This window comes from Cupressus sempervirens, chromosome 6 (assembly GCF_028749045.1).
Source record: "Cupressus sempervirens isolate cs-2001-9-10 chromosome 6, ASM2874904v1, whole genome shotgun sequence".
Classification (NCBI taxonomy): domain Eukaryota; kingdom Viridiplantae; phylum Streptophyta; class Pinopsida; order Cupressales; family Cupressaceae; genus Cupressus; species Cupressus sempervirens.
This window is the reverse complement of record NC_143123.1, coordinates 508,892,719-508,918,608: the sequence shown is the minus strand read 5'-3', so window position 1 is coordinate 508,918,608 and position 25,890 is coordinate 508,892,719. Positions and strand designations below refer to the sequence as shown.

Sequence of the window (25,890 nt, the reverse complement as noted above, 5' to 3'; positions counted from 1 at the left end):
GGTGTGCCAATCAGTACCGGTGTTTGACTTTTCTGATTCTAAGCCCTTTCATAGATTGGCAAGATCAAATAACATACACAAAAAACACTCTACCAACAATTATTTATTTTTAATATTGTTATAATGTTTTGCCTACAACATACATTCAACAAGAAGCCTACCAATGTAGTACATCTTATTGGGTAAAACTAGCTCAGAAACTCTATGCTGTTTTATATGTACTACTCTTCAGTGTGAAGAGTTTCATCTTGAATGCACCCAACTATTGTAGCAACACATTTGATATGGAAATGACAGTTGAATGTTAAATTTTTCAGAAGTCCCTTCTCTTCTGCATTATGCTCTTTTTTATAGACCCAGCTCCCGACAATCCTTAATCGCGGGAAATCAGTCAAAATTTAGTGGCAACCAATCGAAAATTAATTTCCTCAAATGCAGGCAGGTAAAGTATCAACACTCCATTATATGTATAGGCAGTTGCTTCTAACTTGGTGGCAGTTAACTAGATAGTCCACCCTTCAATTTGTGGTACTAACCAGGAGACATTGAAGACGCATTTGTTGCTTATTGCGATGACACAAGACTCAGTTGTGCTATTTCTAAGTTGTAACAAAAATTTATATTTGAAACTAAAAGTCACAATCAGTGTATACAATTGCTAATTTTACATGTACAGGCCAATCACCAAATGGTTGCAGATTGAAAAAGGGGACATGTCAAATCCTCCTTTCCTTTGCTAATTGTACCATTTCGATGCTGGCAAACGATTTATTTATGATTCTTTGTTAAATAATTTTATTTGATTATTGACAATGGACATGATGATAGAACATAAATCTATCAAATACTTGTAATAGAGTTGTAGATCCTTTGACATAAGACCACTATGATTTATTTCTAAGCTCTCTTGGTGTTGTTCTAATTTCACATGCATTTCCCTATAATGTGAGATGCCTTCCTTTGGTTAATGAGCAATTCTACAATTGACAGTTAGAAATTACCAGGATGGGTATTTAAAATAGTGTCCTTATATTTATGTGATCTTTTAATGACTAAACATTCAGAATTCTTAGTGAGGATGGAAGTTGCATAGTTTTGAATTATGCCTAGTGCTTAAGTTGAAAATTATCTTCACTAATGTGCAGGTCTCTAGGGCAATTGGTGACGTGTACCTGAAGAGACCCGAGTTTAATCAAGAGCCTCTCAATGCCAAGTTTCGTCTTCCAGAGCCACTTGAAAGGCCTGTTTTAACTGCTGAACCATCAATCTCTACATACACTCTTCAGCCGAATGATCGGTTTCTTATATTTGCTTCAGATGGACTATGGGAACATTTGAGCAACCAGGAAGCTGTTGATATCATTCACAATCATCCCGGTGTGGTAATATTTCAGCCTTGTCAATCTAACTCTTCTTTACTATTAGACCTGTGATATATAACATGCCTGATACTGCAGGATGTATTTTAATATTTTATGAATGTTTGCAGGTAATGTTTTGCATTTAGTTTAGAAATAATGATACTGTTGTTTTTAGCATTTGTGCATTTCATAATTGTAACTTTGAAGGGTTGCCAATATTGGTTCTCTCCTGGAGGAAAGTGCTTTAATGAAGAATTAAACTTCCCTATTGGTAAACATAATGGCAATGGCTAAAACAAAAAAAATTGAATATGCATTCACACTTCTTTTGAAGGACACACACAGATACAGTTCTCACTGGTTATCTTTTCGTGAGGGTTACTTCCACTCTAAACTTCAGGCACAAGTGAAGACTGCAAAGTCAAGTTCATGTATAAATCCAGTTTGCAAACACAATGTTTTATTTATTGAGTTGAATAACCTTGATGGGTTGATGATCATTGATCTAGGTACAGGTATAATTGTAAGCTTAACAATATTGTATATCTTTGTTGACTATGTCATACCCTCTATATATGCCATGGTTACAAGTCTTGGATCAACATATACTAGGCAAGTTGATTCTTGACGCAGATTCAGACAGACTTTGTGTCTAGACTCTGCAATTTTGGCAATGCAAGAATTGTTGTTCTGAGCCTTAATGATTCCAAACCACTAGTAGATTTTAGATATATAATAAGAGATAATTAGGACTGATTGCCTGAGAGGTTGTTCAGAGAGTGATACACATTGAATTCAGCCTCCGGGATTTTTCCATCAGGTATTTACTTCTATCATACAGAAATTTAGAATGTACTGCAGTTACAGAAGAAAAATGTATTTTGTCAACGGAGACTAAATGGGATCTATCTGCAATTAAATCAGACATTATGTGAATGCCAAAGTCTGATAAATAGTCCCCTTACAGATAGTTGGAAGGCAATGATTTGATCCCACTATGGTTGCTGTTGCTAATGGATCTGAGTGATTCACAGGTGCAAATGGGCACCTTATAAGGGGCATCTTCCCTGCTATGGTATGAGCTTCTGCACCCCAAGTCTAGGCATGCACACTTGAGTGCATAGCTATTGCTTTCTGGGTTATTTCTTGTGATATGCTCCTTTCCAGTGTCCTGATTGAAATGTTCTCTTGTAGTTCCAATGTTTTCTATAGAGCTCCAACCTGCAAGTAGCTGGAGCCATAAATGTATCATACAACACTAAAAGTAAAGAGTGATATAAGTTAACAGATGATAGAAGACTGGTTTATGACAGAATCACGCTTCCCGCTAGAAAATGGCTAGCATGGCATCCATCTCACTACCCTTGATACATGCCTTTCAAAAACTTGACCTTGTATGACAAAACCCCAGCTACCAGAGTCACCATTATCATCCTGACCCATACAGTTCAAAAGAGGCATTTAACAGTCCTGCCATTTTACAGTTACATAATTACAAAAAACCATTTCTATGGCTGAGAGTAAGACATAGAGACATACAGACACATATAACTAAAAGGAGAAAAACTTCATAATAAAACTATAAGGAAAAGGGCATTCAGCCCAGAGAGACTAGATTCTTCCCCTTGTCTGACACATTCATTTTCACTGGGCCGTTATTCTAGAAATCTGAAGGCCCAAATGTTGGTGCCGATGTCCATTCCCTCTTCCCTGCCTCCACTTCCGCCTCAGTCCGAGCCATCACTTCTCCTTCCTGCAAGTACTCCAAGAGACACTCCCATCCCACTTTTGTTTTCGATCTACAGTCCTCCAGTGAGCCTTTGACACTCCAAATTACAAACAGCTTGAGGCCATCCTCTGGTGCCTCCACAACTGGCCAGCAGCTCTTGTCATCCGGAATTCCCTTCCTTGGAACCCCTTAGTTCATCAATGCCTTCAGCTCAAATATCCATTCCTCTACACATTCTTTAATTACACATTCCACCTCCGCCTCTGTACGGAATTTAAAACCCCACACAATAAATGTTGCAAAAAAATTGGCATTAACCCAATATCTATGTTCAGTTTTCATGAATTTATCTCAGTATAAGATCCAATATCTGCAGAAACATTGAAGACAATTTTCAACCTCTTCTCGGAAATCTCACCCAAAAAGGCCAATTTTTGCTTTGCTGCTAAAACAGTAAAATTAGCCTCCCATTTTTCCTAGAACTCTTGTTGTCGGTAAATGTATAATGTAGCCGACGGGTAGAATAGTATCCGAAAGGGCGCGTGATGTTTGAGTCACCCCTTCGGAAAGGTATATGTACACGTCCGAGATAGACTTTGGAATCATTGATAGATCATTGTAGTCATTGTAATCGGATTGTAATCTGCAAGTGCATACATGAATAAAGTACCTGTTCTGAATTGAATCGTGTTATACATGTGTTAAGCTTTTTACCCTGTATGGTAAACATTTGGCGCCGTTGCCAGACGTACCTGGAACGAAGAAATGATATGAAGATTAATGCCGAATTTGCCAAACAAGGATCGGAACAAGGTAAAAGATAAAAATGAACTAAGTATAGCAAAAGAAATTTTAATTTTAACACAGCAAGCAGAGCGCAGGCAGAGACTTCAGCAGATTGCAGACGGGCACCGAAGGGGTGAAGAGGCACAGACGGAGGGAGTGCACTCACCTAGTAGGCTGAGGAGTGCCGAGGAATTGTTGGAAGAAACTCGACAACGCTTGAATTTGGTGGAGGAAACAAGGGAAGAATTCCTTAACCTGTATACATCAAGGGGAGAGTGTCTGAACGGAAGGGAAACAACTCGCACGGCTCGGAGTGCCGAGGGAGCACGAGCGTGGAGTGATCTCTTCGTTCCCGATACACCGGACGACCGGATACATGCGGAGAATAGAACGTCACTTGAAGACTTTTCACCAGACAACGCAGTTGTTGGAAACAAGACTGTTATCCAGAACAACGCGGGAGCATAGAACAACGCGGGAGTCCAGAACAGCGTGGGAGTATAGAACAACACGGGGGTCTAGAACAACGCGGGAGTCCAGAACAGCGCGGGAGCTCAGAACAACATGGGTACACAAGTACCTCAGAATCAAAGGCAAGTAATGATGGCTGGCCCTAAAGAAAAGTTACCCAAGTTTCACGATGATGGTTTAGCAGACCCTATCAGACATTGTAAAATGTGTGAAACCATATGGACGGCAAATGGTATGACGGATGAGGATGATTGGGTAAGACAATTTCCAGCAACCCTACGGGGTGTGGCGATAGATTGGTTTTTTGACACTGGTCCTCAGAAACTAAATACATGGGAGAATGTTAAAAAAGAATTTATAGCAGAATTTAAATTACTCCGAGATGATAATGAAATAGTGGCAGAAATCTATAGCACCAAACAAGGAAAGAATGAGATAGTTCGAACCTATGCCAGGCGATTGAAAGAATTGATCGGAAAGATGGAGAGTCAACCAGCGGATGGGTTGAAAAAACGGTGGTTCGTTGAGGGGCTACGGTTGACTCTTAAAAAGAAAATGAAGATTATACCACCAGCATCCTACATCGACGCGTATACTTGTGCCATGGATTTGGAAAGCGAACAAAAGACAAGTAAGAAGAAGAAGCATAAATCCTCTGATTCAGACGATTCATCCTCGGAGAGTAGTAGTAGCAATGAGGAATCGAACAAGAAGGTGAAAGCACTACAGAAAGACATGCTTCGGATGATGAAAGAATTCAAAAATTTGAAAAAGAATCCGGATACAGTAAAAGGAGAACTGTGGTGCACAGATTGCAAGGAGGACGGGCATACGAAGGGTTCATGCCCAAAGAAGCAGTTTTGTGACATTTGCTAGGTGGCGGGGCATTCCCTGAAAGTGTAATGTCCCCTCTTTAGTTCGACATGACATTGATCATGGATTTTGCCTATTCCAGACTCTCGTAGGCAAATGGTGTGGAGAGAGAGTCAATTCTGCGGATCAGATGGTCATATCTTGCTCTTGAAGAAGTGTTAAGAGGTTATATTTTATTATTATGTGTTATTGGGGCCCACATGTTATAATTTTAAGTTGAGTTGCACTTTTTATTTTATAAAATTACTTTATTATAAAAAGTGCATTATAATGAGATTTTATAAAGGATGTTTCTAGAAGTTCTAGCAACTTCTTAGAAAAGTGAATAAATAGAGGGCTGGGCCTCTCATTTTGGACATGCTTGGATTTGAGATTTCTTCTACTTCTTTCATTGTGGAGCAAATTTGTAGTCTCTTGGGTCTGCAAATTATTATTTGATCTTTGGGAACGAATCACTCCCTTGGATTGGCGACTTTGAGGGTGTGAAATATCACCTGAATTGTTGCATTTGAGGAGTTGGTAATTCAGCCATCTCATTTGGACTTCATTGAGATTCAGTTATAAGGGTTTACTTTGGTTGGAATAAGAGTTTCAGTTGTGCCCTAGCATTTGTGGATTGATTAACAGGGTTTGAAGACACAGTTGTGCATTATTTTCAGACTGCCAGTCGAGGGTTTGGACCCACGTTTTTGCTCATAACTCCTAATTGGCTTGACGGATGAATTTCATATTTTAGGGGGTTATTCAGCAACCCTAGGCGCCCAGATTTATTGCTTTTGGAGTGACAAAAAACGCTGCAATATTTTTATCTAGCAGCCGTACTAGGCTGTACCTGTACGGCCCTGTTAGTTGGGCAGCAGCAGCAATTTTGTGAGTCGGTTTGGGGCAGATTGTGAGGTCTTCGTGTGGCATTAATTCAGCATTCATATCTAGCAAAATTGGAGCTATTTCAGGTGCACAAACTGAAGTTTTGATTGCCAAAATATTGCATGTTATGGATTAGAACAGTCAACACTGTCATTGCATAAATAGTTATTTCCAGTCATTAATAACTGTTGTAAAAGTTTCGTCCTTTGCATTCCAAATCTGAACTGGGTTATTGTTCATGTCATAACATTGCATTGTCAAGAGCTTGATGTATTAGAAGTGCATAGTTGTCTCTCATTGTAATCAGTTCTATTTGCTGTCATAAAATCAGAATTGCATTGGACTTAATATTTGAGTTTCATATTGTCATCTATCTCTTAGATTGGTAGTGTTATAATCTGGAATTGTTGTTCATACATTATTGGCATCATATATTGAGGTTTCGTTGTACAACAATTAGTAATATTGCAGCCTTATTCGGTTACATGCCAACTGTTTGACAAAATTCCTAAGTCCAGTTTGAGGGTTTCAGTGGCCTTTATAGTAAGGGTCATTACAGAAAGAGTGCCCGTTTAACTTGAAAGCAAAAGGACACCAGCAAGTGTTACTAATGTAGGAAGCATCGAACAATAGTAATAACACGAGCAATGATGCAACTTCAGGTGGCTATCGAAATAATAATAGATGCGGAAGGGGTGGAAACAATAACAATAACAATGGAGGCCGGAGTAGAATACAATATGATGCGAGTGGACGGTCGATGATACAGTGTCGGGCATGTAATCTTTGGGGTCACTTCGCGAGGGACTGTACTACGAAAGAGATGCCGCAGCTATTGTGTAGATGGTGTGGTCCAGGGGACCATGAAGATTCAAAATGTCCAAAGCAAGGCGTAAATTTATTAAGTATTGAAACATGTGATGAGAACGTGTTGGCGATCACGTGGGAGCAGGGGAGGAAAGCAAAATATCCGAATGCGGAAGAAGAGAAAGAGAGGTTACAAAAAGCCCGAACAGAGATAGAGAAGCAGATGAAAGCAGAGAAGTCACAAGTAAAAGACATTGTTGAAACTTCGAAAAGAAACTTGGCGGAACAAAACATGGTGAAATAGATAATGCAAACGGAAGTGCCAATTAAACTAAATGATCTTCTTCTCACCATGCCACAGTTGCGTACGGCTATTATAAATATGACACCGTCCCCGAGAGTGACGGAGGAAGCAAAGGATAGTAAGGAAACAACCACGGCAGCAACAACAAACCCGATGTTACTAGCACTTACGACAGGTAGACACCCTACAATGGTGGAGATGGGCATTCTGGGTACGGTGCTAATGGATACAATAATAGATGGAGGATCGGGAGTGAATGTACTGTCGGAAGATATCTGGAAAAAACTTGGACAACCAACACTGTGGCCACCCACCTTTCAGTTACTTACAACAGATCAACATGGGATAAAACCCTTGGGCACTCTGATGGCACAGCCGGTAACAAGTGGGACACAACCATTTTTACTAGATTTCGTAGTCATTCCATTAAAGAGAAGAGGGTACAACACCATCCTGGGACGGGGGTGGTTGGTGCAAGCTAAGGTAAAGCATGATTGGAAAAGAAATACCCTGTCCATGGAGAAAGGAGGTAGGAGATTTATAATCGATTTGCATGCATAGATGGTCGGAGAAGAAGCAGTGTCCTCGAACTCTGAAGGCGAAGGCGAGAGTGATGACGAAGGGAAAAAGAGGATGGAACCAGATGAAGAAGGGTGCTAAGATTAGGAGGGTCAACTGATGACGACCTAGATTCCGTGAACAGATTGCTACATTGGCAAATGGAAGACTATGCTGTAATATGTTAAGGGTTGATGAAGATAAGAAAGAAGAAGGAAATGAATGTCCGAAGGAATATAGAGAAGCGGAAGAAGGAAAGGCGGTTACGGCTGAAGCTGAAGGGAAGAACATACAATATGAACCTCGAAGAAGGAAAGATTCCATTGTATGACTGTGCAGAAAGAAAGTGTTACGCCGAACCACAGATATAGTAGAAAGGTGCCGGCAGCAAGAAAGACATATCATTCGGTCTGCACAGGAAACAAAGAGGAAGGGTTCAATACAAGTTGCAGCAGTACGGAGTGGAGGTGTCATTGACGGCCAGAAGGGGCAGTCGACAGAGTTCATGGTACCAAGTTTAAGGATAGCGATCAAGAATAAACTAGGCGACATGGAGAGCTTACGGGAGAGACTGTACAATCTAAACAAACTTGATGAGTAGCGGTTGCAAGCGCAGTGAGCCGTGGAAGTTGCACAAAACAGTTGGATGGTATGGCGTTAGAAGCGTTTAAAATTGAACAACTTTCAACCTGGTCAATTGGTACTGAAGTATAATGGACGAAATGAAATAAAGTCTGGAAAATTTAAAGTTAAATGGGTTGGACCATACAAGATACGGGAAGTTGGATATAACGGAGCAATTAAATTGTGGACACTAGACGGAAAAGAAATACCAGATGCCGTAAATGGATCAAAGTTGAAAATATATAGGGAAAGGAAGGATCCTCGACGGGCAAATAATTGAACGAAGAAAAGATGACTGTAAATAATGTATATATGTATAGTATTAAAGTTGAATATAGTTTTAAAATGTCAAGTGATAAACTGTAGTTGTAAAAGTATGAAGTGATAAAATAAAGCATAAAGTAAATGTATTAAGAGGCGAATTTTAAAGGAGTCTAGAAGAAAAGGCCGTACGACCTTGAAAAGAAAAGTGGAAGCAGTAGTTAGATGACCGTATGGCCTGTACAACCTCAAGAGGAAATCAATTAAGAATTGTATAGCTTGCGGGCAATGGGGGTAAGATCACTGTACAGTGATAGAAACAGGAAACAGTGGAAGGGAGACCGTACGGTGCTTTTAGAAACAGAAATAGTGGAAGGGAGATCGCAGGAAAAAGTCGAAGAAGACCGTACGGCCTGCCCCTACGGGTTGGTGGACCAGTGGAAGCAAGACTGTACGGTAATAAAAGGTGCCAAAGTAGAAAAAGACCGTATGGTCTGAAGACACTAAAACGCCATCGTACGGATTTGGTGACCAGAGGAAAGGGAAGAAGGAGGACGTATGACGTATGGTAAGGGAGAAGCTAGGACAGCCGTACGAAGGGTATTAGGAAAGGAAGAGGAATTGTTGTAGTCGATTCACAAAGCAAGTTTGCAGGAAAGAGGAAGTGGAAGAGCCCAAAAAAAAAAAAAAAAAAACGACGACAGATTGAAACAGTTTGGAATGAGTAATGCATGATGCCAAAGGGAAGGGTAGACATAAGCAATTTCCAGAAAGAGTGTGGAATTGAAAGAAAATGACAGAAATAGTGTGTTCCATGCAGTTTTGTGTGAGTTTCAGAGTGCTAATTTGGTTGAGCGCACCTAGGGCAGCGGACCCCGCGAGGGTGCTGTCCCTCGACCCCGCTGGAGGCGTTGCCCCCTAGACTCCCAGTCGTTGCGGATTATTAGTCGTGGGAAGTATGACCAGTTGATGAGACTTGAAGCTATTGCTGTAGGCATGAGTGTCTGTGTGTTTGAGGTGGCACTCAGAGTAGGTGTTTGGGCGCGAGGCCATCTTGGTGGATGCATAGAGAGCTCGAGAGGAGTTGATCATCTAGTTGAAGGCAGTACGACGACACTTGGCTCAGTGTAACCAGGAGTTGGAAACAGAAAAAGCGGCACGGGTGGCTATCAAGGTTAGCTAAGGAGACAGTATTGTGTTAGCGGAGGCTACAGATGCAACGTGGTTTGGAGACTAGTTTGGTGCAGGCACGAGATGAATGTGAAAGTGATGTGATAGAAACAAATCTATCTTGTTGTAGCTAGTCAGTTAATGTATTTTGTTGTTAATTTGTCTCAGATATTTTGTAAGTGTCGTCCGGAGATGACTTTTCTTTAGGGGGGGGGGGGGGTGATGTTGTCGGTAAATGTATAATGTAGCCGACGGGTAGAATAGTATCCGAACGGGCGCGTGACGCTTGAGTCACCCCTTCAGAAAGGTATATGTACATGTCTGAGATGGACTTTGGAATCATCGATAGATCATTGTAGTCATTGTAATTGGATTGTAATTTGCAAGTGCATACATGAATAAAGTAATTGTTCTGAATTGAATCGTGTTATACATGTGTTAAGCTTTTTACCCTGTACGGTAAACAACTCCTATGCTTATTGTTATACCTTTTTTCGGAAGTCTGAAGAAAATAATGCACATTGTCACTCCTTTGAAGTTGGGAGGCTCGGGTGTTGATTTTATAACAAAAAAAGTATGATAGAAAGGGTAGATATCTCAAAAATGTGAAACACAAAGTTCACCCTACGAAAACCCTCCAACTTGATGGGAACAACCCAACCACGCCAAAAAACAATATTTTATTGAATAATAATAAGAGTCTGAATATAATACTCCCGATCTCTTGAGTTTGCATACACTTAAAGATCAATACACAACACTCTCTTTACAACAGTAACGAGCCTGCAATTGGAAGAACTTAACACATAAACTAAATACTAAATATGAACAATACTGATCGCTAATAGTGTTTGTTGCGAAACAATCCTACAGCAACCTTCAAACCAATTATCTCAGAATAATTTAATGCTTCTCCACAAAAAGAACGGCTACTGCATGCTTTTTCTGCTGTGACAAATGAACAGATAGCAGTTACACAAGGAGGTGTCTTTCCATTTTCAGGAATGGGAAGACTTTTCATACTTTTCAATCATTCGACATGAAATAGTAGATGATTCACTATCTCAAACCATTTGTATACAAATGAAGAACTCTTCAAAGTCTTAAACATCTGCCTTTAATGAAAGAATAATAGTTGACAACATCAAAGAATAGGAGTAGACATTTCAATGAATACATAGCAAGAGAATAAAATCACAATGAATAATCATACCAAATCACAGAGCAACCATCGCAGTTAAAACAAGATATCTCTTGCAGATACAATCACCAACACTCTCTCAATAAAAGGAGATCTTTTTAAATACTCATGTCATGGAATCTCTCTACATGACACTCACAATGGCTACACCCATTAGGGAGAAAACAAAAAGTTTATCACATAATCTTTCAACGTGATAGTGCCTTAGACTCACTAACATGGTATTCACCATGGCTACTCCCATGAAAAGAGCAGGCTCTTATAGTGGAATCTCTAAACATGATGTCCACCATCCCCACTCCCATGTGTCTAACCAGCTTAAAGGTTTTATCACAAAATCACTCAATGTGATACCATCATGGAATCTTTCAAAATGATGTCCACCATGGCTACTCCCATGTGTGGAAAGAGCACTTTTCACAAGGTCTTTCACCTCATATTTCTCCCTCTTAGAGAAAATATGCATTTTGAAACACATAACTCAAGGGCTTTCACCTCATATTGCTCCCTCTGAGAGGAAGAAGCATTTTATTATATAATAGAAGAAATCACTTATGCTGAGACTCCTCCTTTGCGAGGACAACATTATCCACAACTCCAAGCTGGTTCCAAAATGCACAAATTTCACCTGAGAAAGAGGCTTGATGAGAATGTCGATTGTCTGTTCATTAGTGCAAATATTATGAAGTTTAATTTCTTAGCACCATATCTCTGATGTAATGAGATTTGATTTGCACATGTTTTGTTCTATCGTGAAATATCAGTTTCATAGAAAGCTTTACACAACCTTGATTATCACAATGAATCACAATTGGCTCTCAGTGTTTGCCAAACAAACTAGGTAGAAGTATTCGAAGCAATACAGCTTCTCGAGCAGCTAAACATGCTGCAATGTATTCAGCTTGTGCAGTGCTTTGAGCTACAGAAGTCTTCTTCCTACTACACCAAGAAATCATTGCAGACGCCGAAACAACATCCAAAAGTGTTTTTCATATTAGATACACTCCCAACCCAATCAAAATCATATTACCCTGTCAATTCAGATCTATATCTGAAGCATATCTCAAGCTTAATCCAACTGTGCCACAAAAGTATCTCAAGATATGCTTGGATGCAACTAAATGAATATGTCTTGGTTCACACATGAACTAACTAAGACCACTCATTGCATAACAAATATCAGTTTGGTAGTCACTAAATACATCAGAGAACCAATCAACTGTGTATACATGGTGGAACATCAAATTAGAACTAGCTGCAGCAGCTCTCAACTTTTTCAGACTTGTCTCCATTGGAATTGTTATGGATTCGACATCCCAAAGCTCCTCTATATATCTATATTGTATTTTCCTTTATTAAGAATAATCTCATTGGACTTTTGCTATGTTTCAAGTTCTAGCAAGTAATGTATCAGACCAAGATCTTGTCGTCAGTAGAAACTGTGTCCGCCGACGGAGTGATTGTCGTCGGTGTTTTTGTAGCCGACGGGATGATTGTCGTCGGTGTTTCTGTAGTCGACGGGATGATTGTCGTCGGTGTTTCTGTAGCCGACGGGATGATTGTCGTCGGTGTTTCTGTAGCTGACGGAGTGATTGTCGTTGGTGTTTCTGTAGCCGACGGGATTATTGTCGTCAGTGTTTCTGTAGCTGACGAGATGATTGTCGTCGGTGTTTCCATAGCCGACGGAGTGATTGTCGTCGGTGTTTCTGTAGCTGACGGAGTGATTGTCGTCGGTGTTTCTGTAGCCGACGGGATGATTGTCGTTGGTGTTTCTGTAGCCGATGGAGTGATTGTTGTCAGTGTTTCTATAGCCGACGGGATGATTTTCGTTGGTGTTTTTGTAGTCGACGGGGTGATTGTCGTCGGTGTTTCTATATTTTGTAGCCAACGGGTAAATAGTTTGTAGCAGACATAATGTTTGTGGCCGACGGACTCCTTCGGGAAGGTTTGGCGGATAGTATTTATATCCTATCTGGGATCATTGTAAATCATCAGATCTTATCTTATGAAGCATAATGTAATGTTTTGGCATATGCGAATAATAATAAGAAGTTCTGCTATTCATATCTATGGTCTGTGTATTGATTTCTTTACCCAGTACGGTAAACAAATCCTTCATCTCAAATTCAAAGGTTAAATCTTTCTTGTTTATAACAATGAGAGTATCTTCTCTAGTAATAAATAAATCATCAACAAGCAAAACCAGGATTACTATCAACTATCTTGAAGTAAAGATTTGAAACCGCACCATTCTTGGAGAATCCCAAGCTCATTAAGTATTGATCAATTCTTTCATACAATGCATGGGGCGCTTGCTTAAAAGTCATACAACGTCTTCTTCGATTTGCTCAATAAATACAAAACCATGAATCACAAAACCATGAACTGCTCAATAAATACTTCTTCGATTACACTATTAAGAAAAACAATTTTTACATCCATTTGATGCAATTTCCAGCCTTTAACTAATGCAATAGCAATGATACTCTTGAGATATGTATCGCTCAAAGAGCAAATGTCTCCTCATAATCTATTCCCTCTTTTTGAGAGAAACCTCTTGTCACAAATCTTGCTTTGTACTTTTCAATACTTCCATCAGCTGCATTCTTGATCTTGAAAAGCCACTTGGAATACACAGCTCATTTTTCTTTAGGCTTTGGCACAACATTCCAAACATCATTCTTGATGATACTATAATGTTTTTCTAACATGGTATCTTTCCAAACTTGCTGATTTGATGCTTCCTCAAAGCTAGAAGGCTCAGTCTCAATGATATGACTCATTAATGCCACATTCCGAAAATTGCTGCAGTATCTCACTTTCTTTGAAAGTACCATGAGGAGCTGCATAGTTTTCTGTCTCTTGCATTGTTTGTCTAGCCCGTAGGGGTCTCTTTCTACTTAAAGAAATGTTGCTTGGCCCATCAGTTGGTTTTATGGGATCAACTGATTCAAAAATCTCAATTGATTTAGTGGACTCCCTTTGAATCTTATGAGAATGATGAGGATAATTGTCCAAATTCTGATTTGTCTTTTGTTCTTCATTGTCCATCTGTAAGGAAGGCCCTTTTGTTATTTTGGAAGAAACTTCTTCAAAAGATATATTCCCGCTGATCTCAATTTGTTTATGTCTTGGAATGTAAATCCTGTAGGCATTAGAAGACTCACTATAACCCACAAATATACATTTCTTGCCTGATGGTTATAGTTTAGATTGTTTCTCTTTAAGGCACATGAATATAAATAGGACTACCAACAATCCTTTTGTGACTATCTTCTGGTTTAACCTATGTTCCCCCGAGTTTCCAGGATGGGGACGATAGGGGATGGGTTTCCGGGATGGCAATTTTTTTTTGCCGATTTTGGGGATTGCAGGGGGGGTGATGATTGTAATCACCCAAAAATGGTCATCTAGACTATTAGCTCCCTTTCTAGCATTTTTGCTAAATATATTAAATCACTTATTTTCTTAGTTACCGGGTTGGAACCTTGGAGCTCAGGTCCGGATTTGGATTCGTTTGGGTTCAAATTCGTGCTTGGGTCCGGATCCAGGTCTGGGCAAGGTCCCTGATTGGGATTGTGGGCCATAAAAGTGTTTCAAATTACATTAAAATATCATTTTAAAAATATTTTCAATGTATGATTTTCTTTACAATATTAATATTGATCAATGAGCGAGTATTTAATGTTTATCTTTTGACATTTGGCATTGATCAATGATCAAGTAACATTGATATATTCATACTATGAAATGATTTCGTAAGTTAGTTTTACAACTTTGCATGTTTTTTTTTTTTTTTTTTTGCATATATATACACACTCATGAACCCACCCATGAACCCAAATGGGAATTCTTTTTTTTGTCCGAACCCATGAACCTGAACCCCGAATCCGAATCGACAACTTAGCTTATTTTGATCAAATCCTCAAAAAATCATTTATTCGATTTTATCCTATAGTTTGACCACAATATCCTAAGCCATTATTTAAATAAAAGGAACTTGTCCTCCTTTAATTAAATAAAAGACCCCATTCCCCACTTATCCTAAGTTGTGCACACAAAGTATTATTCCCACTTTAAAAATAAAAGAAAAGCCTTTTTTGTCTCATATGGGGCACAAAAGTCAACTCTTGATTATGATTGGTGGAAATGATTGTGCACATGGATCACTCCACTTTCATCCTCCACCCTTGATTAGATCCCTCTTGTCTCATGATCCATCGTCCTTTATTCTTTAAAAGGGAGAGCTCTCTCCCCATCTCATAACACTTGTGCTTATACTAACGTTATGTTGCAGGAATCCTAGGTACTCTTTGGAGCTTTTGGAGATCTTGTGGGTTCACCTCTCATTTGTATTCCATAGTAGTTTAATAGCATGCTTGCATTAGTGTAGCTTTTCTTTTATGCTTTAGGTTTAGCTCATCTAGCTTAATAGGGGATTGTAACACTTCATGCTTGCTAGTTTTACTTTGCATCCTACATTCTCTTAGCTTAGTTTAGCATTTGCATGTAGGTTCTTGGACACTACCACCATTGCTCTTGTCTTTGAATCTCCCATTTCGTGGTGCACCTTGCAAGGGGCTGCATATCTAAGCTCATTTGAGAGCCACAACACTTCATTGGCACCCTTTGCAAATCATGACTAGGGAGCTCTAAGTCGCCATTCAAGATTCTCAATCCATGAGATCCCTTGGATAGAAGGGCTTAGAGAAGTGTACCATATTTTGGTATACAACGGCAAGTGGGGATGGCTATTTAACAATAGGGAAAATTAAAATATATAGAGAAATTTAAATTTCTTTATATGAAAACATGGGTAAAGCATGTACTTTGAGAGTCAAAGTCTAATTTGTTCTAGAAGTCAAAGTTCCGTAGGTCTGCCCAAGTCTTTGAGACGTTTTTGGGACATGGATGGCTGAAAATATACTGGGGACATGTCCCCAGATAACACTAGGTTTAACACTTGTGAAGGTATCTTAAGGAGTCACATTTTCCAATAGTTTATGAAGACTCTAGTTTTGAATATAAACAATAGTTCCGGAAGTTTCTGACTAGAAAAAGTTTTCAATTTGAATCATTGCTTTTTTGCCTTAACTATGGATTTGTTTTTCCTTTTAGCAACCCTATTTTGCTGGGGGTTGTAAGGGACATAAAACTCCCCCTTAATCTCCACCTCAATGCAGCAATTTTGAAAGCCTCTAGAAATGTGTTCACTTCCATTATTGTTTCTCAAATCTTTGATCCTTTTTCTTGACATATTTTCAACCTGAGCTTTGAACTCTTTGAATATACAAAGTACTTCTTCAAAGTCCTCGGATTTTAAGAAATAAGTCCAAAAGTCTTTTGAAATAATCATCAATACAAATTACAATGATAATACCAAAATCCACTCAAAGAAGCCACAAACATTGGTCCACATAAATCAGAATGAATCAGATTGAGAATAACTTTTGATCTACTTTCATTACTTAGACAGGAATTTTTAACATTCTTACCCAATGCACATCTTTTGCAAATGCCATCATGCTCACTTGAATTGATGGAGTCATGTAGACCAGTATTCATCTTTTAAACTTTGGTAGACCAGTAACCATGTTCTCCATGGATGGAAGAGCTTTCAAGTGTAAGTGACCAAGTCTCCTATGCCAAAACTCACTTGAATTGATGGTGTCATGTACTAATGCTTGAACTGGACAAAGAGAAAGTTTGTAAAACTGTCTTCACGGACACCAACCATATGTTACTTGTTGTCGGTAAATTTATAAAATAGCCGACGGGTAGATTAGCATGTAGTCGGTAATTATTATGTAGCTGACAAGTAGAATTAATTATTTCCGAATGGGCGTGATGGTTGAGTCACCCCTTCGGAATGGTATATGTACATTGTCCGGAATGGACTTTGGATCATTGTGGTTGTAATCATCATTGAAAACGCTATGTAATCTTTTCGGCATATATGCGAACAATAAAAAGAGTATTGCTGTGTTACATGTTCTTGTCTATTGTTGGCATGCATTAATAAACTGTTTACCCCGTATGGTAAACATTTGACGTCGTTGCCCAATGGACCTGGAACGAAGGCAGAGGAATGAAGACTAATGCTGAATCAACTTAACAAGGATAGAAATAAGATAAAGGGAAAAGATGGAATACACATCGCACAAGAGATTTTAATTTTGGCACAACAGGCTGAGCATAGACGGAGGTTTTAGCAGATTGTCGATGGACACCAGAGCACCGAGGAATTGTTGGAAGAGACTCGACAGAGGTTGAATTTGGTGGAAGAAACAAGAGAGGAATTTCTGAACTTGTATACGCCGAGGGAAGAGAATCTAGACGGAAGGGAATCAACTTGCACGACTCGGAGTGCCGAGGGAGCACGAGCGTAGAATGAACTCTTCGTCTGCAATACACTTCCGGAAGGAACAACTTCGCTTGAGGAAAACCCTTTTTCACCAAGTAACGCGGCTGTTGGAAATAAGATGATTGTCTGAAACAGTGCGGGTGTGTAGAACAGCACGGGTGTGTAGAACAACGCAGGTGTGCAAAACAACACGGGTATACAACAAGTACCTCCAACTCAAATAGTAATGGCCGGACCAAAGGAAAAATTGCCAAAGTTTGATGGTGATGGAACGACCGATCCAATCAAACACTGTAAGACATGTGAAACAATTTGGACGGCGAATGTCATAATCGACACAGATGAATGGGTCCGACAATTTCCAGCAACCCTAAGGGGTGTAGCAGTTGATTGGTTTACCGACGTCGATCCCCAAAAATTAACTACATGGGCAGGAGTTAAAAAGGAGCTTATCACCGAATTTCAATTGCTGTGAGACAACAATGAGATCATAGCAGAAATCTACACCACAAAGCAAGGGAAAAATGAAACAACCCGTGTATATGCCAGAAAGCTAAAAGAATTAATAAATAAAATGGTAAGTAAGCTGGCAGATGGGCTGAAAAAGCAATGGTTCATTGAAGGACTACGCCCGGAGTTAAGGAAGAGAATGAAGATTGTGCCGCCATCATCATACACCGAAGCATACAATCGGGCAATGGACTTAGAAAGTGAATAGAAAACGAAAAAGAAGAAAAGTAGCTCATCCGACTCAAATGACGCGTCTTTGGAAGAAGATAGCAATGGTGACGAAAATGGCAGCAAGAAGGTCCGAGCTCTCTCCAGAAGGATATGATCAAAATGATGAAGGAATTTAAGAATATGTAGAAAGAGACAAAGAGAAATGAGCTTTGGTGCACAAAATGCAAGACAAAAGGTCACACAAAGGGATCCTGTCCGAAGAACCAATTCTATGAGATTTTCCAAATTATGGGACATTCCACAAAAGAATGCCCCTTCAATATGAAAACAAGAGGACATCAACAAGTGCTCCTGACATAGGAGGCTTCCACGTCAAGAGGGAGCTGAAACATTAGCAATGATGGTGCCACGTCGGGTGGGTACAAAAATAATAGAAGAGGGCAAAACAACAATACCAACAATAATACCAACAATAATAATGGGGGCCGTAGCCGAATTCAGTACGATGCAAACGGCCACCCGATGTTTCAATGCCGAGTATGCAATTTGTGGGGCCACTTTGCACAAAACTGTACATCAATGAATGCATCAAAGTTGTTATGTCGATGGTGCAGTCCTGGAGATCACGAAGATGCCAAGTGCTTGAAATTAGGAGTAAATTTGATCAGCATCGACGCGGACAAAGAAGTCTTGGCAATCACCCGTAAACAAAAAAAATTGTACCCCGACCAGATGAAAGAAAAGAAGAGATTGGTAGCAGCGCGGGCGAAAATTGAGAAAGCAATGTAGGTAGAGAAATCACAATTGAAGGACACTACCGGTACCTCAACAAGGAACAACACAAAACAAAACATCATAAGGCAGTTATTACAAACTGAAATACCAGTCAAGTTAAATGATTTGATCCTAACAATGCCTCAACTACGGACAACACTCATGAACATAGCACCGACTGCTAAATTACCAGAACACGAAAGGGAGAAAGAAAGTGGAGTAGGTACAGTGGACGGAAGGGAGAAGGAAAGCGGAGCAAGTGCAGCGGACCCAATGCTATTAGCCCTCACAACTGGATGACATCCAACGGTCATAGAGATGGGTATATTAGGAACGGTCCTCTCAGACACAATTGTGGATGGAAGTTCTGGGGTAAACGTCCTACCAGAAGATACCTAGAAGAAGTTGGGACAACCGATGTTGTGGCCACCTACATTCTAGTTGCTCACAGCAGACTAGCACGGGATCAAACCGTTGGGAATCCTGATGAAAAGGTAGTATTGAGACTAGAAAGAGGGTCGAATGAGGACGACCTAGATTCAGTGAACGAACTATTTCACTGGTAGATGGAGGATTATGAACTCTTCCTGAGCTGCAACATGTTGGGTGTTGAAGAAGAAAAAGGAAGAAATGAGTTCCTGGAGGAATATAGTGAACTAAAGGAAGGAGAAGCACAGGTGGATGAAACATCAGCCCATACGTTCAGTGAAGATAAGCCGATAAAATATGAAGAGGCCACAATACAAACCATGAACCTCGGAGATGATATTGAACCAAAAAAAATATTGGTGGGAGAATAGAGAGCTTTGACCCACGCGGAAAAGAAAAGAATACACTGTATGGCTGGAAATTTGCAGGAAGAGACCTGGAGGTGCACCATGCAGTAAGCACAGGGCAAGGGAAAAATATCGTTCAGACTGGAGGCTCTATACAGACAAGGAGCTACCATCATACGACCTTCTAGAAGCAGGCAAGGAAGTATTGTATGGCCTAGACAAAGTAACCTTACGAATTTAGGAAAGGAGCGTACAAACCAGCTAGGGTACTGTATGATATTGTACGGACAGGAGTACAACATCATAGTACGGTACATGAACAAAATCGTACGGCCACAGAGGGGGATACACATTGCCAGACAACACCATACGGTCAAACAAGGTAATCGTACAAACAACCAGAAGAGGCTACTGTACGGGCTGAAGGCACCATATGGACAAGAAGCCACCACCATACTACCATGTAAATGCCTATCGTACGGACATGAGAATTATCGTACGACCAAAGAGGTGTACCGTACAACAGTACGACAAACAAATGAAGGGGAAGCCATGTCTAAGCATTACATTGTACAACAGCCGTACGAGTACGGCTTAAGGAAAGCAAAAAGTGTTGAGAATAAAGGATCTTTGATAGATAAACAATTACAAATATTTGTGTATCAATTCCAAATCAAATAAACAGAATGACAATACTTATCTTTTCACTGTGTTTGCAGCAGGTTCTTAAATTCTTCCTTCTTCAGCAATGAATACTTTACTGGATCACTGTAAGGTAAAATGTGTGAATAATAATAGCAATGATATAATGTCAATTTGATTCTGCAGGTACTTGTATGCTTGTAATGATGCTTTCATTGCAGTCGGATGTGCACATATATATATATATATATATATATATATATATATATATATATATATATATATATATATATATATATATATATATATATATATATATATATAAAAGGAAGAGGCATGATTTAATATAGTGTTGTTATCGGGCAGTATACAAACTTCTGTTGGAACTGTTACTTGCTAACTAAACATGCCTCAAACTACTGTTGGAACCATTACTTGCTAACTAAACATGCCTCTGAGAGGCATGTTTAGTTAGCAAGTAATGGTTCCAACAGTATTTTGTATACTGCCCGATTACAACACAATATTAAATCAAAACCAAGGCATAGATGTTGAATACTCGACTTAAGTAAAGTAACCTTGACTCGGGTGATATGAATATCACCAGTCGTGAGCAGTATAAAAGCCGACAGTAACATCAGTCGGTGGAAATATGAAACCCGACAATGGCATCAGTCGGTGGAATTATGAAACCCGACAATGGCATCAAACACGGGTAATATGAAACCCAATAATGGCAACGATATCTGTTACAAGTAATACGACCAATTAAGTTGGCCCATCATCATGCACTTATTCTGTCAAAATTCCATATACATAACAGAGATGTATGTATACGTACATGTATGCATAAATCAATATGAATACATGTACGTATATATATGTCTCTGTAATGTATATTAGACAGTGGTGCATAGTTATATCTCTATGATGTAAGACAGATATCAAAACACAAATTGCTTATATCTCTGAAATGTAATTGCAAATAATAACATTATAGAAGATTCAAATTTTGCTTCTCTCGATGCTAAACATCAACAGAAAGGAGGTTACGTCGTACGACCATCGAGTGCAAGGTATGTCATACGGACTTGGAGCATAAGGGAATAAATTAGGACACACCGTACGACCAAGGCTGGGAAAGTTGTAGAAAAGGTGAGAGCACTATACGATTGTATGACTAGATTGCTTAGAGGTTGGGTGACTGTACGACAAAGAAAAAAGACCATATGGCTTACTCGTACGGACATCAGTAGTAGGAGAACCATACCGTACGGTAGCAACAGTCGGAGTGGGGAGGCCATACGGTATGGCTATGGAAGAAGCAATCCATTGTGTAGCTATACATTGGCAGTGAGGTTGTAACATAACAGAGAGACCACCGTACAGAGTAGGTGTTGGACGTGAAGTTGTCTTGGTGGATGCATAGAGAGCCCGGGAGGAGCTGATCATCCAATTGAAGGCAGTTCAACAACACTTGGCTCAGTCCCAGGAGTTGGAAGCAGAGAAAGCGGCACAGGTGGATATTTTGTAATTGTCGTCTGGAGACAACTTTTCTTTTGGGGGGGATGATGTTGTCGGTAAAGTTATAAAATAGTTGACTGGTAGATTAGCATGTAGTCAGTAATTATTATGTAGCCGACGAGTAGAATTAATTATTTCCGAATGAGCGCGACAGTTGAGTCACCCCTTCGGAATGGTATATGTACACCGTCCGGAATGGACTTTGGATCATTGTGGTTGTAATCATCATTGGAAGCACTGTGTAATCTCTTCAGCATATATGCGAATAATAAAAGGAGTACTGCTATGTTACATGTTCTTGTCTATTGTCGGCATGCATTAATAAACCGTTTACCCCGTACGGTAAACATTACTTTCAGAAAATTCAACTTGATTTCCTTTGTCCTCTAATGCTGAAATCAAATTTCTTTTAATACACGGGCCAACAAAACTTCTTTCAAATAGAGAGGGATGCCAAAATCTAGTTGAAGAGAAGTGGCACCAGCAGCTTCTACTGAATTCATCTCCAATTATCACATGTGCAATTGTTTTTTTCTTCAACCAAGTTAGAAAGATGCTCTTGATATCCCGTAAAGTGACGTGAAGCACCAGTATCAATCAGCCAAGTGTTGCTATCGGTTGGAACATGGCTTGAGAGAGCTGAGATGAATAGAAATCCTTTTGAGTTGTCGCTGGACACCTTTTTAGGTGACATCTCCTCTATATTTGCAGTAGCAACATGATGTTTAAATCTTTTGATACAATCTTGAGCAAAATGACTATACTTGTCACATTGAATACATTTAATGTGAGTAATCCTTCTTCTTTGGTTCAGGAGCTGAATCACAATTCTTATCTCTTTTCTTCTTGAAATATCCTTTTCTCCCTTCTCTTTTTTTGCCTCTAAATGCATGAGCAGAAAGAACATTATTCTTTTCATTATGAATGCTTTTTCTATGTCCTCTTGACCTATATTCCTCTTGAATGCAGGCATCTCTAAGACCATGAAACTTGGGAACAAATGCCTTAGATGGACTCCCAAGATTGAGGAACCTGTAAGACCATTCATTGCCAACATGACTAGTTGTCTATCTTCAACTTTATCTCCAATGAGATATAACTGATATTTTAACACAGTAATCTTTTTAAAATGGGAACAAATGCCTTAGATGGACTCCCAAGACTGAGGAAGACCATTCATTGCCAACATGACTAGGTGTCTATCTTCAACTTTATCTCCAATGAGATATAACTGATCTTTTAACTCAGCAATCTTTTTAAAATAGGAGATAACCGACTCTCCTTTAGCCATTTTGATATGATGGAGCTGTTGTCTAAAGGCAATAGCTCTACTTGTATTGTTGATCTCATACAAATCTTGAAATGACTTGAACATGATTCTGGCTGTCTTCATCTTGGATATGATTGGCACAAGATGATCCTTCACCGAGTCTATCAAAAAGTTTCTACCCTTAATGTTATTCTTCTTCCATTGAGTTTTCAGAGGCTCATTAGACAGTTCAGGCATCTGAGTCTCCACATACTGTAGATGATCATTTTCTGCCAACGTAATGAGAACTCTGAATTTCCGAGATGTAAAGCTTGATGTGCCATCAAGCCCATCTTTAACTGTTAGACTGTTTACCATTTTGGATGCTAAGAAAAAAATATTCAGATAAGAAAAAAACAAGAAGACTTTACTAACTTTAAATAAATCTGACTGCTTAGCCTGATTAGACCTGCTCTGATACCATGTTAATTTTATAGCAGAAGAAGTATAATACAATTAGCAGATAACCCAAAAACACAGAACACAAAGGCTACACTGGGAAAACTCTCCAACTTGAGGGGAAAAATGCAGCCACCCCAAATACAATACTTTATTGAATCTTTTAACTCTGTAATCTTAAGAAAATAGGAGATGACTGACTCTCCTTTAGCCATTTTAATATGATGGAGCTGTTGTCTTGAGGAAAGAGTTCTAGTGGTATTTTTGATCTCATGCAAATCTTTAAGAGACTTGAACATGATTCTGGCTGTCTTCATCTTGGATATGATTGGCACAAGATGATCCTCTGCCGAGTCTAACAAAAGTTTCTAGCTTTAATGCTATTCTTTTTCCATCGAGTTTTATTAGCCTTGTTAGATGGTTCAGGCACCTTAGTCTCCACATACTCTAGAAGGTCATGTTCTTTCAATGTAATGAGAACTCTGAATTTCCAAGATGCAAAGTTTGATGCGCCATCATGCCCATCTTCAACCTTTAGACTGCTAATCATTTTGGATGCTAAGAAAAATTATTCAGATAAGAAGAAAACAAGAAGACTTTACTGACTTTGAATGAATCTAATTGCTTCGCCTGATTAGATCTGCTTTGATACCATGTTAATTATTGCAGAAAAAGTATGTTACAAAGAGCTGATAACTAAAAAACACAGAACACAAAGGTTATGCTGGGAAAACCCTCCAACTTGAGGGGAAAAATATAGGTACAGCAAAAACAATGGTCACAAAATCATGAGGCTGACCACACTTTAAGATTTTTACACATCACTCTGTTCACAACAATAATGAATCTGAAGCTGTAAAAACTTCACATAATGAATGCCACATAGAGTAATAACAATGAACACACCCACCCTAAATCATGCTTACAATACTAACTACTGAATATGAACAATACTGATCCACAATACGGAATGTCTCCAAATAATACTACTGCAACAACCTTCAGACCAACGATCTCAGGGTAATTGCTGAAAACTAATGTTAATGCTTATACGCCTAAGAATGACATCTGCATGCTTTTTCTGCCTTCACAAATGAACAGATAGCAGTTATGCAAGGAGGTGTCCTTTTGTTTTCTGGAACCGGAAGATTCTTCATAGGCTTCAACTGTCTGACACTAAAAAGATGATTCATTATCTTGAACTGTTTGTATACAAATGAAGGACTCTTCGAAGTTTCAAACACACATCCTCAATGAAAGAATAATTGCTGATGACATCAGAAAGTAAAAATAGACATTTGAATGAATACATAGCAACAGAATAAAATCTTAGTACAATGAATGATCAGAACCAAATTGTAGAGTAACCATCGCAGGTATGCAAGGTATCTCCTGCAGCTACAATTGCCAAAGTTGGGTTTGTAAATTCCAAATTAAATGGGCGCTGACTGAAATTACATTGGAATCCTGCCTTGCCAAATAATGATGGGAAAAATAAGATCTGCGGCATACTTTAAAAGTTTTAATCCTACTCCAGATCATTAAATCTCTCCCATATCATTAAATATTAATTATTTATTTATTTTAAATATTGGACTGACCAACCCAGCTAATTATTTAAAATTGTGGACATTATAGTTCTCACTTCTCCCTTCTCAAAGTTGCTTGTCCTTACGCAGTTTGCACTTGATACCAAATCAGCTTCTTGTGCACTTTCATTCTCAAAACAAAATGCTAGGATGCCATATCAATCTCAGAATCACTGCTCCACCACTCTGCAGTGCTACTCTGAGATAAACATCTGTCATCCAAACTCTATCAACGATCTTATCAGTTTTGTAGCAACGGATTTTGAATGTTTCTTGGTCTACCAGCATGCAATCGGAGTGTACAATTATGGTTTTTTTTTAATAAACCTGCAATTCATCTTTGTTGTGTTCAATCTCAACCAAACCAATCTTTATACCATCACAACTAATGTTTTGCATAGTATGGCATGGTCCAATTTTTCTCATACACTGCAAATCATCATCACATTATGCAATTATGCCCATACCTAAAGTTTGGGCTGCTGTTGCCTGGACATAACTATTTTCAATCATGGAGAAGTCTCCCTGTGTGATATCTTCAGACTCCAATCTTTCCTTCTGTTCTACTAACACCACTTCTTTCTTGACCTCCTCTTTTGCTTCTTTTACTCTTCAGTATTTCAGGTTCCACCTCTGCTGTTGTTGAAAATTCCTCTTCTCGTCTTATGTTGTCATAAAGCTCCCTTTTGTTTGATTTATCCAATCCAAATATCTCAAATAATCATCAAAAGAAATAACAGAATTGATGTGACCGAACATCTTTAAATATTTATCAAAGAAGGAAGTACAGAATTGATATGACCAAACAAACATCTTTAAA

General features: G+C 39.1%; 1 protein-coding gene across 3 annotated transcripts in view; it reads left to right on the top strand.

Annotated features, from left to right (window-relative positions):
- Positions 1 to 25,890, top strand: part of LOC149553255 (putative protein phosphatase 2C 60) — a 107,513-nt gene that overhangs the window by 65,586 nt on the left and 16,037 nt on the right. For all 3 annotated transcript variants that reach the window (XM_089788721.1, XM_089788720.1, XM_089788719.1), the window contains one exon: positions 1,146 to 1,382. In XM_089788721.1, the coding sequence (XP_089644847.1) occupies positions 1,146 to 1,382 (237 nt within the window). The remainder of the gene's footprint in view (positions 1 to 1,145; positions 1,383 to 25,890) is intronic.